Raw genomic sequence first — 16,221 nt, 5'->3', positions numbered from 1 at the left:
GTACATTATTATCAGTTTAAAATTATATTTGTGTATGACTAACCGCAGCACACACCAGAGAAAAAAACTTTGCAGGTCCTATGGCTGAGAGAGAGCTTATTCGGATGAAAACCGCTTCAGTGAGCTCAATTATAGTAACGCAGCATTTTTTTTGTCAGTAACGGTAATGGCGTTGTAACGGGAGAAAAGGTAATTCGTTTGATTACTCGTTACTGAAAAAAAGTAACGCGTTTATTTATAACGCCGTTATTCCCATCACTGCTAATGACTAATTTTGGTTTTAGTCCTGGCTCATTTGGTGGCATCTGTCTGTTTACATGATAGGCATCTGTCTGTCTGTTTACATGATAGGTACACTATATAATAATATACCTATCAGGTATATTAGGCTGCTGTCCCTGTGAACCGGAAGTTGCAACCGACTGAAATGGAATGTTGAATAGATGGCAGGGTTTTTTTTTTTAGAGCACCTCCTCTCCATCCCTCACTCAAAGCAGAATGATGGTTGGAGGGGAGTGGTTAAGGATATTCAGCCCCACCCATCAAACTGACGTCATCAGAGGAGGAGCGCCATTCCAGAGCAGAAAGCAAATTTACGCTCAGCTTGTATTGTTGTATCGATACTGCACAAAAGGAGTATTGGAACCGTTTCAGGTATTTCAGTATCGATACATATTGATATTTTTGACAACCTGCACATGGCATGAGGGGGAAAAATAGATGTGAAAAATAGATAAATGTGGCCACAATTTAAAAATGAGTTCCCAAAACGTATTTATTAAGCCCCTCATTTCAGGTAAATTGTCACCACAAATTAGCACAATGAAAGAAAAATTAAAAAAACAAATGAAGAAATTGTGCCACAATATCTATATCTATCTTTTCATGTGTGGGGATTTGTATGCGACAGATCACCATGCATTTTCAGTTTTGAAATAGTGAAAAGGAACATTTTTATGAAATTTCAAAAACCGCATTTGTACATTGTCAAACATTTAATGGAACATGTCTATAGTTAATATGATGAAGTGAAGAAAATATTTCTTCTTCTGAAATAATTTTTGGCATAATTTTTTCCAGATGCCATTTTGTTTCTAAAGCATTGTTAGTGTGGCTTAACTTAAGTGTCCAAACACTTTTTGGGGGCAAAGCGGGTCAGGTCCATGGGCGCTTCTGCTGTAGTCTGTGTAGGATTAAATCAAATGCACAGAGTGCTTAAGCAGCTGTTAGTTGACTTCCTTCAGCTGACACTCTCCTGGCAATGCATGCATGCTTTGAGACAGACGCATTGACTGTTTCATTGATTGACAGACACATTGATCTCTTAATGACCGCTAGCCATCCAAGACCCGAGACAAGAACACCACCTACACCATTACACCTCCCCCACTAACAATCCTCTTGTTCATCGTGCTAGTGTTTGTCCTATGAACAGCAGTAGAGTTGTCTTGTATTCCTCTGCTGTCACCCAAGGGTTCTTTGTCGCTTGTGTAAGTGCTCTGCAGTGAAGCTTTGTAAGACTTCAGCTCCTAGGGAGAGAAGAAGCAGTACTGAATATCTTTTAACTGAATTCTTGCTGGTGGTAGACTGATGAAAGCCACAGTCTGTAGAAATCAGTTTGTAATCCAGTTTTAGAGACATCAATAAATCAGAATGTCTTATGCAGTCTTTTGATTAGACATTCACTCTTGAACTTGCAGTTAAAATCCACACACACATTTTCAAAAGATTATTATGTTAAGATTCCTTACAACCTTTCTTTTTTTTTTTTTCATCTTTACATCACTATACTACAGTGGCCACCGAAAATATCTGGACACTTATGTAAACATCTGAATGTCTGAATGTCACTGCATTAGATTGACAACCAACAAAAGTGGCATCTGCAAGCAAATTATACTAGAATTATTATTATTATTTTTTTTTTTAGAAAAATCTCATGATTTACTCACCCTCAAGTCATCCTTGGTGTATATGACTATCTTCTTTCAGATGAACACAATCAGAAATATATTTAAAAATATCCTTAGTCCTCCAAGGCTTATAATGGTTGTAATGGTTGGGGGGGATTTTATGGATTTATGCATTATTTTTGTCTTCAAAATATGCCCCAGCCCACCCCTTCACAACCATTATAAACCTTGGAGAACTAAGGATGTGCTTAAATATATCTCTGATTGTGTTCGTCTGAAAGAAGATAGTCATATACACCTAGGATGACTTGAGGGTGAGTAAATCATGGGATAATTTTCATTTTTTTGGGTGAACTATCCCTTTAAGGTGATTTTTATGTTTTAAGTCAGTTTCCCCTCAATATCATACACAGGTAGCAGAGTAAACATAGGTATAGTTCATCACATTATATAGTTCATTATCTACTAACTTATATGATCAGAAATAATGAAAAATGTATCTATTGATTTGTTAATTTATCTAAACTTAATTTAACTTAAATCTTTTGTTTGATAACTGCTTGTGCTACAGTTCTTTTAAAAACTAATTGGTTTGAAATTTCCTTATATATTGTAATACAATGGAATTTTTTGTTCGTTTTTTATTTTTTTATTTTATCATTTCTTCTTTATGGTGGTTCTTTGCTTCACCAAATGTGTTTATTCAGTTGCATAGGGAATTCAAAACTTGTCCATTCAAAAAATTATATTCTCAATATGCATTACAAATGTTAATTTAAGAGTGTACACAAGTGAGCTCAAGAGTAAAGTCTCCTGAAATGATGGGACAACAGTTTAAATCAAAGATTTAATTATAAACAGAGCCAAAGTCATGTTGATAAAATTTAAATGTTGAGTTGGCTTTACAATTGTACTGCCTTTAATAAAAATATAAAATACACATGAGAAATTTGTGCATAATAAATTGTGCTACACAAATCCAGAGCCTCTACAATGACTAACGAAAATTAGTCTCTTTGTAGCAGTGTGAAATTGTGAAAAAAACACTGTTATTTAAATCAAGGGATTAATTTGAGTCAGAACCGTTTTAATAACTCCAGTCTTTCCAATAAAGAATGTTGCCTTTGAATACATGAATACAATGAATTTACAAGTGGAACATGAATACTGTATATAAAAGTATCCCCATGTAATGTATAATGCAGTATGTAAGCTACATATATTTTTTCAAATCTACTTTAACCTGCTGGATTATTGCAATTCAAGTGAGACTGATTAATAATCTACAATAACTATAAAGATGAGGAACATAGACATTTGTGAAGACAAATGGTTCAAACTGATGAACGGTGACTTCATTTTCCTCTCCCATACTAACAGCCCAATATCAATAGAGCCCATATTTCAGTTATTTTTATTAAGGACAGGTGAATCCCTAGGCTAAATGTAAGGCCATGAAAATTCTCTAAAGTTCAGTTTCATTGGACACAGCTATTAATTAAAATTAAATAATAATTCACCTTACACAAATGAAGAATTTTAACCGTGAAGTCATGACTCGGGTCTTCTAAATATTTAATGAATGGAATAAACTCAAAACTTTAATAATGCAGGCTTAATATTTCATCTTCTTCCCTGAGGAATGTAAAAGGCATAACCCAAGTGACTCATCAAATGTCAAATAGTACTAAAGAATTGACCTGCAATTAGCAAACACAACAGAGCCCAAATTGAGCGAGGACCAATAATTTTCACTATTTTGATCATATGATGAAAAAGGGTATCAATTTCACAAAGGTTCTGTACTGAAGAACCACAGCGATACCCTCAGCTGCCATAATCCTCCGGTGGTGACTTTAATTAAAAGAGAATCTTTAATTAGTCGAGTCTGCAGCGACTGACATTTTGGATGTAGTTTGTCATTTGTGGTGAAATGGCAGTGATGACACAAAGACCACAGGGTGAGATTCACAGATCACTGCACTGTAAGGGTTTCGGATCAATTACTGTAAACACCAGGGTGTGAAGAGGCTAATATTATATGAGGTGACATCAAGTCTTTTGATTGTGTGAGTCAGCCGCAGCTCGTCAAATATTCATCCAAAAAATAGACCTCTATATATACTGAATCAATAATAAATTGTAAATGTATTTAGCATTCTGCAACAAATATTTTTCTAAACTGTTTTAAGGCATAAAGTAAGCAGTATTATTATTATTATTATTATATATTAAATTATTATTATATATAGCAGTATTATATTTTAAAATTTAACGTATGGCTTCGGCAAGCATGTATAATGATGCTAAGCAGGGCAGCAGGTGCCAGATCCCTGCTCAGCTCTACAGCGCCCCACAATTTTCCCAATGTAAATATGTGGTGAAAAATGGAACTGCAGTGCACTCTAATTTAGAGCCATTGGGGCAGATTTCAGACTGCCCAGCTTATTTTTACGTTACCTTACGTAAACCTTGCTCCAGATATTAATCAGCTTCTGCTATGTAATCTGCATCAGGTCAGTAACTAGTTGGAATGTCTGGTCTTCCTATATGGAGTGCCATATTAAAATTCTGAAAGTATAAATCCTTTAGATTAAACATAGTCATGTCAATAGCCTTTATATAGTTCTGTTGTGTTTGTTTTATGTTTGTTCTGAGAATAAACATCACTTTTTGTTCCTCGCCGGAATTCCTCCACACCTTGTAATATTCGAAAACATCATTCGGAATCAATAAATGCTACATTAAGGCAGTTCTAAGGTAGCATTCTATGCGTGTTTCATGTGTACTTCAGGCTGAAAAACACAACATCTGCCAAAAGTGTTCTGCATGTGTTCAGCGATTAGAATATAAAGCTTAAATGTTTATCATAAACCAGCACTTAGACCCAGAATCTGCCCTACCTAAATTTATAAATCAGCCACTATGACATTAAACTCATTAAACCTTTTGGTAATTTTTTCCCCCACCTGCATGAATAGATAGAGACCACAAACTAACCACAAACTTTTTCCTCATGTGTAAATTATTTTGTATATATTAATAGCTCTGTGTGAAATTATATTGATTTGTATGGTCCCACATTTACAGGATTCACCCATCTACAATAATAATAAAAAAAAATTCAAAGAAATTTCTTGTCCATATTATTAATTCAAAATGTTCAAGCTCTAAAAAAAGATATAAAGTAATTCATATGTTCCAACTGAAGTCTTCTGAAGCAACACAGTCACTTTGCATGATGAACAAATTTACAAATATTTAAAAATATTTACATGAAATATGGAAACACTAACTTCAGGCCTCATTTGTTTTCTCATGTCACATGATCAAATGTAGTGACATTTGACATAGTCTGTGTATGTGCATTCATCTTTTTTTAATTGAGAGTAAATAAAGGCTCAAATTTTTATCTGTTCGTAATTAAAGCGACTGTGTAACTTTCAAAGATTTTAATATACCAGTCAAGCCGTAAGAAATCAATTTTAACTATGTCCTTTTAGGAACTTGAAAGTTTAGATTGCTAGTGACTTTCATCGTATGGACAAAAACAGCTGAAACAGTTCCACATTCAATATTTTCAACACCATAAGGGTGAGTAAATGATGGCAGAATTTTCATTTCTTTATTAATTTTCAATCTGTTCTCATTTGAGAATCAGTTCAAACTAACCACTTCTACATTACAAATTAAAGCCATTGCTCTTTTATGTGTATGTGTTGGAGAGAGATTGCTTCATTCCTGAAAGCTTTTAGGTGACAGGGACAGCGAGATTGGGGTCGGCCGATTCTGATTTCACCTTTAATACTCCCTGTCTCTCTCTCTCTCGCTCTCTTTGCCTTCTCTGGCACTATTGTTAGACAGTGATGGTCAATGCCCCTTTGACCTTCAGTACTTGCCTGCCTTAAATCTGTGGAAAAAAAGGCAAGATAACACCCAAGCATGATTGTATGTGTGTGTGGATGCATGTGTAATTTCAACCTTGACAGCAATGTCTGCCTCAGTTCTGTGCAGGCAGGGTTGATCTCCCAGGAGCCTCCAGGGCAGCTACAGGGCGGTGAGTGATGTGGGAGAGAGCGAAACCTTTAAGATGACTGACAGCTGTCATCCTGTACTGGATCAACCCTGTTTCCCCCCATCTCACTTCTCTACTGAATTAAAAAAAAAAAAAAAACAAGGTCCACCTGCTTATGTATTCACCTGAACAGTATTCACCTCCCCTATACTATGATAGGAGGAATAAATTGTGTCAGACGCAGTGTGTTTTCTATGTATTTAGTGATTGGTTACCGTGTACATCCAGAATGTGTTTTCGTTTTACAGTTATACAGTAATTAATTTACAATTACAGTAATTAATGCAGAGTTGCTGCAAATTGGTTGGTAACAGGTTGGGGTTAAATGATACATCATTATATCAAGATATTGCAATATAAAACTTTGACTATATGTATCGGGATGTAAACGATATGATTCGCGGTATAGAGATATAGAGACTCAGTTACTGTATTTATGAGGTTTCTGAGAGATTTCTGTCCCTCCTTTTAAAGTCTGTTAAATTCATCTAAAACTTAAAAGATTCAAAAATTTTATAAAGGCATCATAAAAAAAATTAAAAAAAATCAGTTGAGTGATCTAATCCAAATCCAAGTCTTCTGAAGAGACACAATGACATTGTATGATGAACAGGTTTACAACGACGCGCATACTGTAGTAAACATGGATGTTTAAATGCTTGTGTGATGCTCAAAAACATCATGAGATTGAGTAAATGCACAATAAAATTTTTTTAATGAACTAACCATTTACAGTTTGGGAACTGTCATTTTGATATGCTTTCTTATGATTAGAACTGTGATTGATGGCAGAGATCATCTGAAGCACACTCCTCAAAGTGAAAGTGCAAATATGGTATAAATCACCATATCATGTTTAGTTTTAGTAGTATGATTATTCAAAGTGTTTTAGATGGTTTATTCTTATATGTATAGTGCATTAATAGCGGGAGAGGTGGGACATAGAAAGCACCAGGAGAGCCTGCGCATGCGCGGCTTGTCTGTGTAAGACATTTAACGAATGCCTGCATTAAAAGCGCAAGTACTGCATGAGAAAAAAAAAGAACGTTTATGGAGTTTCAGTGACTTTTGCATAGCACAGTACAGTATGGGAAAGTGTCTATACGCAAAGGAATTACAAGCACTTTTAGTCCTACTCTTTTTGTCACTTTTGACTAGATCAAGATATCATACCTCACTAAATAATGTTATCCTTAAGATTATGATGCTGAGCTGTTCCATCATCTTGTTTGTTCAGGTGTCATATCAGTCTCTGCTGAGAGAGTTTGATTTAATCATTCGCACTTACTCTGAGGAAGAGCCTTGACATCATACAGTTAGGCTTACTTAATTCAAAAACATTTTCCTTTGTGTGAAATTATGTTAAGATCAGTCATTTACAAAAACTTTATATCTACCATACAACCCATTAAAAAGGTTTTGACCACACTTTTTCTATTTTAATTGGTTATGCATTATTCTGTTACTGCTTTGTGTGTGTGTGTCAGGTGATCCAGCGCAGGGAGGATGGGTCTGTGAACTTCTTCAGAGAATGGGACTCCTACAGAGAAGGATTTGGAAAAATCACTGGAGAGTACTGGCTTGGTAAGTTGTGTGTTTGTATATGTGACAGAGAGAAAGCCTGTGAGCATAAACTGTGATTTTTAAAATGATCATTGTAAAAAGCTGCCAACACCTGCACACCCTCTCAACCACAGAAATTACACCATTTTCTAGGTGTTTTCACACCTCCACATACAGTGCAGTTTAATTTAATCCCAGGTACTGACTGTCTGTCCATCTGTCTATCATTTATCTATTTATCTTTGGGCCTTTTTATACTTGTCTATTTCACTGATCAGATAGGGATAAATGCCCCCTGAAATGCATTCGAAGCAGTTTTCAATCTGAACACTCATATCACTTCAGAGGTGGTTTGAGATGCATTCCAATTGCATCTGGACAAGTGTAAATGCATTTGGTTGTTTAAGCCATGTATATATTTTTTACTCCCTCAAAAGGTTATACCAGCACCCAGTTGCCAGATGCCACAGTGCTACTGCAAAATGCATCTCCACAGATATGGCCCGCTGCAGATGATCTCTTTAGCAAATGCACACACAAACTGCAGCAAACGATGAAACAATGTAACAATATTATTTGATTAATAGAAAGGTTTGGGGTCTGTTCAACAATGAATCATGATCAAATGGTTTACACTGTTAAAACAGATCTATCTGTCTGTCTGTCTTTCTGTCTGTCTAATCAATGCTTTGTCAAGCCAACATTGTTGTTTTGACAAACTTTCCTTTTCAGTTTAAAAATTAAATGAATACAATTTCATTTCATTTTATTTCTACTTCTTTACATTAGAATTCAAACTGCAATTCCACATCCTGTTTGCTGCCTCATTTCAAATTCAGGAATTAATTTCTGAATGGTATACCCTACAGACCAATCAAGCCTGCAGTGAGTCACACAGTCAACAGTAACATAACAGGAGCCTAACATGTCAGGGTTATAATGCCCAGTTGATAGTGCTTTGTCCCTTTAATGCATTTATTTGTTGGTCCAACCTAGAAAGTGAAAAGCACTGGATTAGAGTGCTAAACATCTATCTCCACATGATCACAGGATGAACAGCAGCTACCTTTTCTCTATGCTTTTCTTCCACTCCATGTAGCAAGCAGGAATCAAATCAACAAGAAAGCCCAAATTGCCATGTTTACCATTTTTTGGAAGCCAAAATGGCTTTTGACAGCCAAAGAGCTATAATCAAGCTCTTAACCTGCAGAGAGGTTTAAACTAGAATCATTATTGTTTGTGTTGGTCTGCTTGAGTGTTTTTGTTCCTCTGTTTGCGTAATGAGATGAGCAGTGGGGACTAGCATTTTGTTCTCTGCTAAGATACTCACACACACAGAGAGAGCGAGAGAGAGGATGTATAGGGAATTTAAAGGACATAAAAAGTCAAACACACACACACATACTGTCTGAGGTTAATACATTGGCACAACGGATGCAGGCTGACAGATAGATGTGGCATCAGTCAGGCCCATGGGAACGTGGATGAAGATACAGTTGTTTCTAATGTTGCCACCCCTCCTCTACTGGTGTGGCCAAGTGAGACACTTGCGCTCCAGGGCATACTTATACATGGAAATAGATTCTCACTGTCTTTCCCCTGTTAAGTAGATTAACATCAAAGAGATGTACAGTTTGGTTTAGTCAAGTGTGAACTTACAGACTTTGGTTCTCCGCACACACTTTGTTTGCTGCATTGCAGGAGGATGGCAGTCATTGCACTTTCTATTGTGTCCTGTTCTGCTAACTCCCCACAGGCTGAGAGAGGGACAGAAGTAGCAGGCCATATTATAGTGTCTATAGTGTGAGTGTAAAGCTTCTCTGTCCATTTCTCACACACATGGACATTGTTTACCCTTGAGATTTAGATAAAGCTTACATCATGTTCCTTTTAACCAGTCAAATTCCCTCATGGCTCAATTTTTCTTCCTTACCCTTGACCCTCTGTGTCATCAAACACTTCCACTGAATGCTCTTGGGAGTTAAGGTGATGGCAGAGGCTGCCCTTGCTGGGTGAAACAGGGCTAGTTTTATGATATACAGTGGTTGAATTTTGAAGAATAGAACTTTCCCTCCCATTTCAGTATAGTGCTGCAATCTGTGCCGAAGTAGAAAACTGCTTGCACTCAAAAGTACAGGTCTACTAATATTTTAGAAGCTGACTTTGATTGATTGATTGATTGATTGATTGCACAAGAATGGCTTGACAAGCACAGTTTTCCTGCCTGTGCTGAAGTATTTACTATTGGAAAAAGATTTTTTTAAAAGGTAAAGTTTGTGAAATGTGTGAAAGGGGCGTTTGCAAAAAATGCTGTATTGTTGTAATTCTTCTAGGGACCACTAGTGTCACAGAATCGATATTCTTCACCTTTAAAGACCATAAAACTTTTAAAACATTCCTGTCAAATTTTAGGCATAAATTGATTGCCTCAAAGCATGGACTAAAACCCACAAAACCCAATTTTCACATCAAATTAAAATTTATCTAAAGTTTGGTTTGTTTGTTTGTTTGTTTATATATTTATATTTCCCTTCCCTTTCGCACTGTGTCTAGCGCTATGGGGAACCAGTGTCTGACCCGAACACACATAAGGGGTGCCTAGAGAACAAGTCATCCTCTTTTCTTCTTCAGGGACTGTTTTGTCTAAACACTGTTCAAACGCTGTTCAGGGTAAGACGTTTCAAGCGATGTGTACATCCGTGTCATAGATATTTGATGCTTGATGACACTCGTGACTTGTGCGTCCTTTGTTAGAGCATGCATGTTCAGTGCTTGAGAGTTCTTTACATGTTTTTGTGAGAGCTTTTCCTGCTGAGGAAGCTTCACTCTCATTTGTCTCTCTTTCTGTGGGAAGAGGGACAATCTTTTGTGCTCGATGTGCACAGAAGAAGTTCGACTGAAGTGTTTGTAGGTGTTTATTTCGTATGCTTCAGCGGCTGACGAGTGTGCTGTTTGAGGATGCGTTGTCTTTTGCAGTTTTGTAGGTCGCCTCACTTTGGTGTGAACCGTTACAATTTTAGCTACCTCAGCTCCCTATAGAAAGGAATAAAAGGGGCATTTATTCATCTCAGGCACTTTTACATCAGGCCTGAGGCTGGACCGATGATGTGTTTTTTCCATAATTTGGAATGCTTCTGTGGTCCTGCACAGAGCTTGTTAGTGAGCGCATCCTTTCAGACTGCAGAGTATGGCTGGGCACATCTACATTTAGGCCTCTGCTCTTTAAGGTCTCAGGTTGAACTTTTAAGTTACCTCTCCTTTTGTGAGAGTCGTTAAAAATTCAGTGACCTCAGCTCCCTGTAGAATGGAATAAAGGGGGTGTTTATTCTATATTATGTGTATAGATTATGATATATATATATATATATATATATATATATATATATATATATATATATATATAGGGATGTCCCGATCAGGTTTTTTTGCCCTCGAGTCCGAGTCCGAGTCATTTGATTTTGAGTATCTGCCGATACCGAGTCCCGATCCGATACTTCTATAATACATCAAAAAAAGAATAAAGAAGAGCGAAAAAAAAAACAGATCCAGGACGTTATTTATTTTTTATTTAATTACAAACAGAGCACTTCTGTGAGGTAGCTTGAACAATCAAGTAATAAATAACAGAAATTGTTCACTTCACTTCACTTTAGTGCAACAGTAAATATTAAAAAGGCTAATATAAAAACAAATATATTTGGTTTGATTTGGGTATGCTGCAGTCTGTGTAATAACTAAAATAATGTTTATATATATCATATTTTCTGGCTAGTTTACTTTAGTTTTTTATAATACACCATACATTAACCCAAACTGAATAATAAAAAACAAGTTTAAATGGGTAAATCTTCTATTATTATTTTTGATTCTTAATTTTCTTTTCTGTCATACTCAAATTTTTGTTAAAACACATTAGACATGCATATTGTGTGCATTTTGAACACTTTTTGTGTGAAATTATATTTATTTTGTCCATCAAAAGTGTGCTTTCACTTTAATTACGCGTCAGCAGCGCAGCGTGTGTCTCAATCAGCTCCCTAGTTAAGTAGTCAGGGCACTGATCAGGGTATCAGCCACATTCACTTTCATTATATACTGATTCACGACCTAGGGAGCTAGGGAGCTGATTGAGACACAGGGATAGACTCGGTGCCGAGACGATCGCGGCACTGCTGCTTATGCGACGCTCCTGCCTGAGCTTTACGAGCTGCTCCTGCTGCCTGTGTGAATGCATCCGTTGGTTGACATGCACGCTGAAAAAAATATGCGCTACTCACGCGCCGCTTACGCTTGCAGTGTGAAACAGGCCTAACTCTGTGCCACCGCATCACTATAGATGTGTTAAAAATAATGAGAATATATATACATATATATCCGAGTCCTGATCGGGAGGTAACGTCCGATTCCGATCGAGTCTGAAACCACATGATCGGGCCCGATTTCCGATCACGTGATCGGATCTGGACATCCCTATATATATATATATATATATATATATATATATATATATATATACTTATGTATTGGGGCATTTAACTGGGGCCCTGGAGCTCCAGCTATTAGGGAAGGTTATCGTGACACCCTTACTATGAGCCTCCTCTCTTTGTGAGGCTTTTATATAGTGGGCAACATTTAGAAAGTAATATCACCTGTAGTGAATGGCATGGCCTCCTCTCGATCTGAGAGTTGGTTTTCTAGGCCACCGCTCATCTGAGCTCCAGATAGTTGATATGTCAGGTGCCCAGGCCTTTGGGGCCACCCTGATAATCCTTCTGGTTGAAGAGAGTCATTTTGCTTAAGCCACCGCTCTGCTGAGCTCCAGGTAATATCACGATTTGAGGTGTATGGCCTTTGTTAGGCCCCCTTGATACCGACTAGGTTGAGTGAAGTGGTTTCCTTTTGCTGAAAGCCTCCGCTCCCCCGAGCTCCAGAAAGATCATGACTGTAGGTGTTGGCCCTCTCTGGGCCGCTTTGACATTACCATGTGGTGAGTGAACTGGCTTCCTCTCGTTTGAGAGTCGCTGTTTGGAGCTACCGCTCCATTGAGCTCCAGGTGGTGAGTTCACCTGTGTGTTGGGAGCCGGCCGCCTTTCTTTAGAGTTTTTAGGCTAAAGTCTCTGCTCCATTGAGCTCCAGGAAGGTCATGAGTGTGTCAGACCTTCTTTTTGAGCCGCCCCTATTTCTGGCCTAGGCTAGTACTTTAGACAGAGGTGGTTATGCTGCAGCTTTTCCGCCTCCTAGCATGCCGTAGGTCGGAGTAGGCTTATCCTAGGAGAGCCTCTCCAGCTTAGGACTGGCAGCTAGTGATCCTAGTATGCCTCCTCTCATGTGAGAGTCGTTCCCGGCCGGGGCCCGCCTTCTGCATTAGGCTATTAATGCGATTAGCAGGCTTTACAGCCTCCTTAATTTGCCTAGGTTGAGCTTAGACTCCTCTTGATATTAGAGTAAAAGCGATATGCTGAGCTTCAGTTCCCTGTGGTGTTAGGCACAGACAGATAGCCAGGTGGTGTAGACGGTTCAGATGGTCATTCTTGTCTTGGAGCAAGAGTTTTTGCTCAGGCTTTCACCCTTTTCTTGGGTTTTACTCACTTTGCTCCCAGAGCTCTGTGCCCCATATGTGCCAATCACCAGTGATGCTTAGGTTGAGTGTATTCCAAGCCTGCAATACCTCTAGTGGCTGTTTCTGTTGGAGTTAGATTTGCTACCAAGTAGTTGGCCCTCCTTGGGTCTCCTTGAGAGCGATCCTCCAGGTTGAGCTAGGTTCCTGAGTGTCCTAGTTCCCTAGAGTTGAATTCTAGATCTGCTAGCAAGTAGTTGGCCCTTGAGTGGGCCACCTTGAAGTTGATTCTCTGGATCAGGTAGGTCCTTAGCACTTCCAGCTAAGTTAGTGTCCTGACTCCGTAGAGTTATATCAGTGTAGCCTCTTCAGGAGCCTCCCTGGTACTTGTGTTGAGCGGTCAATATTCATCTCTGTTGAGTCTAGTTGGTACTCCCCTTGCATTGAGGGCTGTTCCCTAGAGTACAGTGCTTCTGAGTTCTGTTCGGAAGGTCGAAGGTCTCTCGTGACACCTCCCTGGCTGATCAGTATTTTAGGCTGTAGGTACTCCCCTCTCTTGTGTGGGTCATCATATGGAGGACCTTGCTCCCTGAATTGGTCTTAAAGGTTTAAGAGATTCTTTTAGTAAGAACTCTCTTGGTACATCAGCTCCAGGACTCAAATCCACTAAAACAGATTGTTACATTGCTTGCACTTTACAGCATAAACAGAGCACTCACCCCTATCCCATCCGAGGGCTTGCTTTACCCATCCATAGACTCTGGAGGAGGTGGCGGTCCATAAAAGGATAATTTTCGTCTGGCACCCGATGCATGGGTATTACAAGCTTCCACTAGGAATTCCTCCACTTTTTTAACTGAATCAAATGAGTGTTGGTTACCACCAAAACTGACACAAAGAATGGCGGGGTATATGAGGAAGTTTGGAATTCCCAACACATGCAGCTCCTTTTGAATACTTCTGAAGGCCTGTTGTCTATGGGAGGTGAACCCGCTAGCGCAGCAGATGCTCCTGGTCACGAATTGGTTCAGTTTTAATCACTTCCCTGGCTCCCTGAAGAATCGCCTGCTAAAATTGCGGGATTTACCAGAGTGTGCGGGATTTACCAGAGCTGTAAATTCTGTGTGCTTGGTCAGTCTCGATCAACCCCTTATTCTTCAGCACGGGTATCCAGACGGGGAGCATTTTTTGAAGGAAGCCTATTGGGTCATCCCCTTCTCGGCCCTGCAGCAGTCCCACCAAATGCACATTATTACGGTGAGACCTGTCCTCTAACTCCGCGATTTTCAAAGTGAGGCTTTGCTGCTCTGTTGTACACATATTTAGACCTTTCTTCATCTGTCACGTCTCACCCTGAATCTTATCTACCTTTGATACCAAGTCTTGTACCATATTCGTTTGAGATTGCACTTTTTGGCAGAGCTCGATCAGAGAGGATTTAACATCCTTCATAGCCATCCGTATTGCATTCCGAAGCATAGTTTCAAGAGAAATTTGTTGTTTTGAAAGTGCCTCCGCAATGGCGTCAGTCAGATTAGCCTCAGTGGCTAATACGATTGTCATGATTTGATAGCGTTTCTGACACCGGTTCCCACGGAGGCGTTCCCCATAGCGCTAGACGCAGTGTCTTGTTCCCTGTTCTCAGAGAACCATGGTTACATGCGTAACCTGACACAATTTATTTTGATGTCAATTTTATATTAGTTACATTTTGATATCAGAATGAATTTCAGAACGAGTTTGCCTTTGGCTTCCAGTCAAGAGGAACCAAACAGAGGTCAAACCAAAAATTTGCATGTTTGCTATTTTGGATCCATTTCTGAAATTGTTGCTTGTTGTTTAAACAATCTTGACTCAAATGTAAATAGTGTTGAATGGTGGAAATTTTTGCTTACTTATGTAAAGTTAAATTTTATGAAGCTTTAGTTGATTGCCGCCGAATGCAAGTGCTAACATTCAAGTTTACAGCTCTGACAGCAGGTGTCATAGACCTCTTACTACATGATGTTATTGGGCCAGCATTAATTAGATTTACTTTAAAAGTTGGAAACTTTTTAGACCTGCCAGTTAAAGATTTTCAAGCAATAAACACAAAGCCGGGCAGCATCGTATTCGCCAAAGGACAAGGACAAGGATTGTGAAGTCATTCAGTCTCTTTCATTTTTGTAGTTCATCTGATATGGTCAATAGCAATGTGAGGGAGGAAGATGACATGAAAGAAGTCATGTGTCAAATAAAAGAAAAAATATTTTCTTTATTTTTCTTTTTTATGGACCCAGTGAGTCAGAGAGAGGGAGCATAGAATAGAAGGAAGCGCACATTAAGAAAAAGTATTAACTGACACCATGCTGCAATGTATACATGCAACTATGAATGGCATTTTCGTACATATATACTGTATGTGTAATCAAGAGACGTATGTATAATGGCCATGCAGTGGGAAGGTCATCAAAGAAAGATCCTATCCTACACTCTAAAAACAATCCTTGGTTAAAAACAACTCAGCAACTCAGTCTTGGCTGAACTTTTAATGCATATGGCTCACAAAATTGGAACAACCTGGATTTTCAAAAGTATGTGAAGTATGTAAAGTTTGTGGCATAGACTCTTTAAAAATGCATCTAAGAGTTTTACACAACGGTTCTTATTGTACACTGTAAAAAATGAACTGTATATTTTACGGTAAAAAAACGGCAGCTGTGGTTGCCAGAACTTTACCGTCAAAAATACGGTTGCAACGTTATAGGTTGTACGGGATTGTACCCACTGTACCGTATATTTTACGGTTGTTAATTGTCTTTTTTACGGTTCATAACTGTCTCATTTACTTGTTTATGCTGTTAGAACAACAGTTTACACCAGTAAAATTCCAGGGTTTACACTGTATTATTTACAGTTCATAACCATATTTTTTACAGTTCTGCACTGTCTAATTTAAAAGTTTAACTTGTAATATTTACAGTTAAACCCTATAATTATTTGCTAAACATTCAGATTTAACCTTTAAGAAGCTATTAAAATAACTGTTCTGTTATACTAATTGATAAATATCTTACATTTGCAAACCTAAATCAAATCATCAATACCCATCAATATCTACAAAAGACAAAGAC

The 16,221-nt window shown here is 38.2% G+C and overlaps 1 protein-coding gene across 7 annotated transcripts in view; it reads left to right on the top strand.

Moving 5' to 3' along the window:
• fibcd1b (fibrinogen C domain containing 1b) overlaps window positions 1-16,221 on the top strand; it is a 156,516-nt gene that overhangs the window by 91,180 nt on the left and 49,115 nt on the right. For all 7 annotated transcript variants that reach the window (XM_048188511.1, XM_048188506.1, XM_048188510.1 and 4 more), the window contains one exon: window positions 7,476-7,572. In XM_048188511.1, the coding sequence (XP_048044468.1) occupies window positions 7,476-7,572 (97 nt within the window). The remainder of the gene's footprint in view (window positions 1-7,475; window positions 7,573-16,221) is intronic.

This window comes from Megalobrama amblycephala, linkage group LG4, assembly GCF_018812025.1.
Source record: "Megalobrama amblycephala isolate DHTTF-2021 linkage group LG4, ASM1881202v1, whole genome shotgun sequence".
Lineage (NCBI taxonomy): Eukaryota > Metazoa > Chordata > Actinopteri > Cypriniformes > Xenocyprididae > Megalobrama > Megalobrama amblycephala.
Note: the sequence above shows the minus strand (reverse complement) of the source record. Positions and strands in the feature narration are given on the sequence as shown.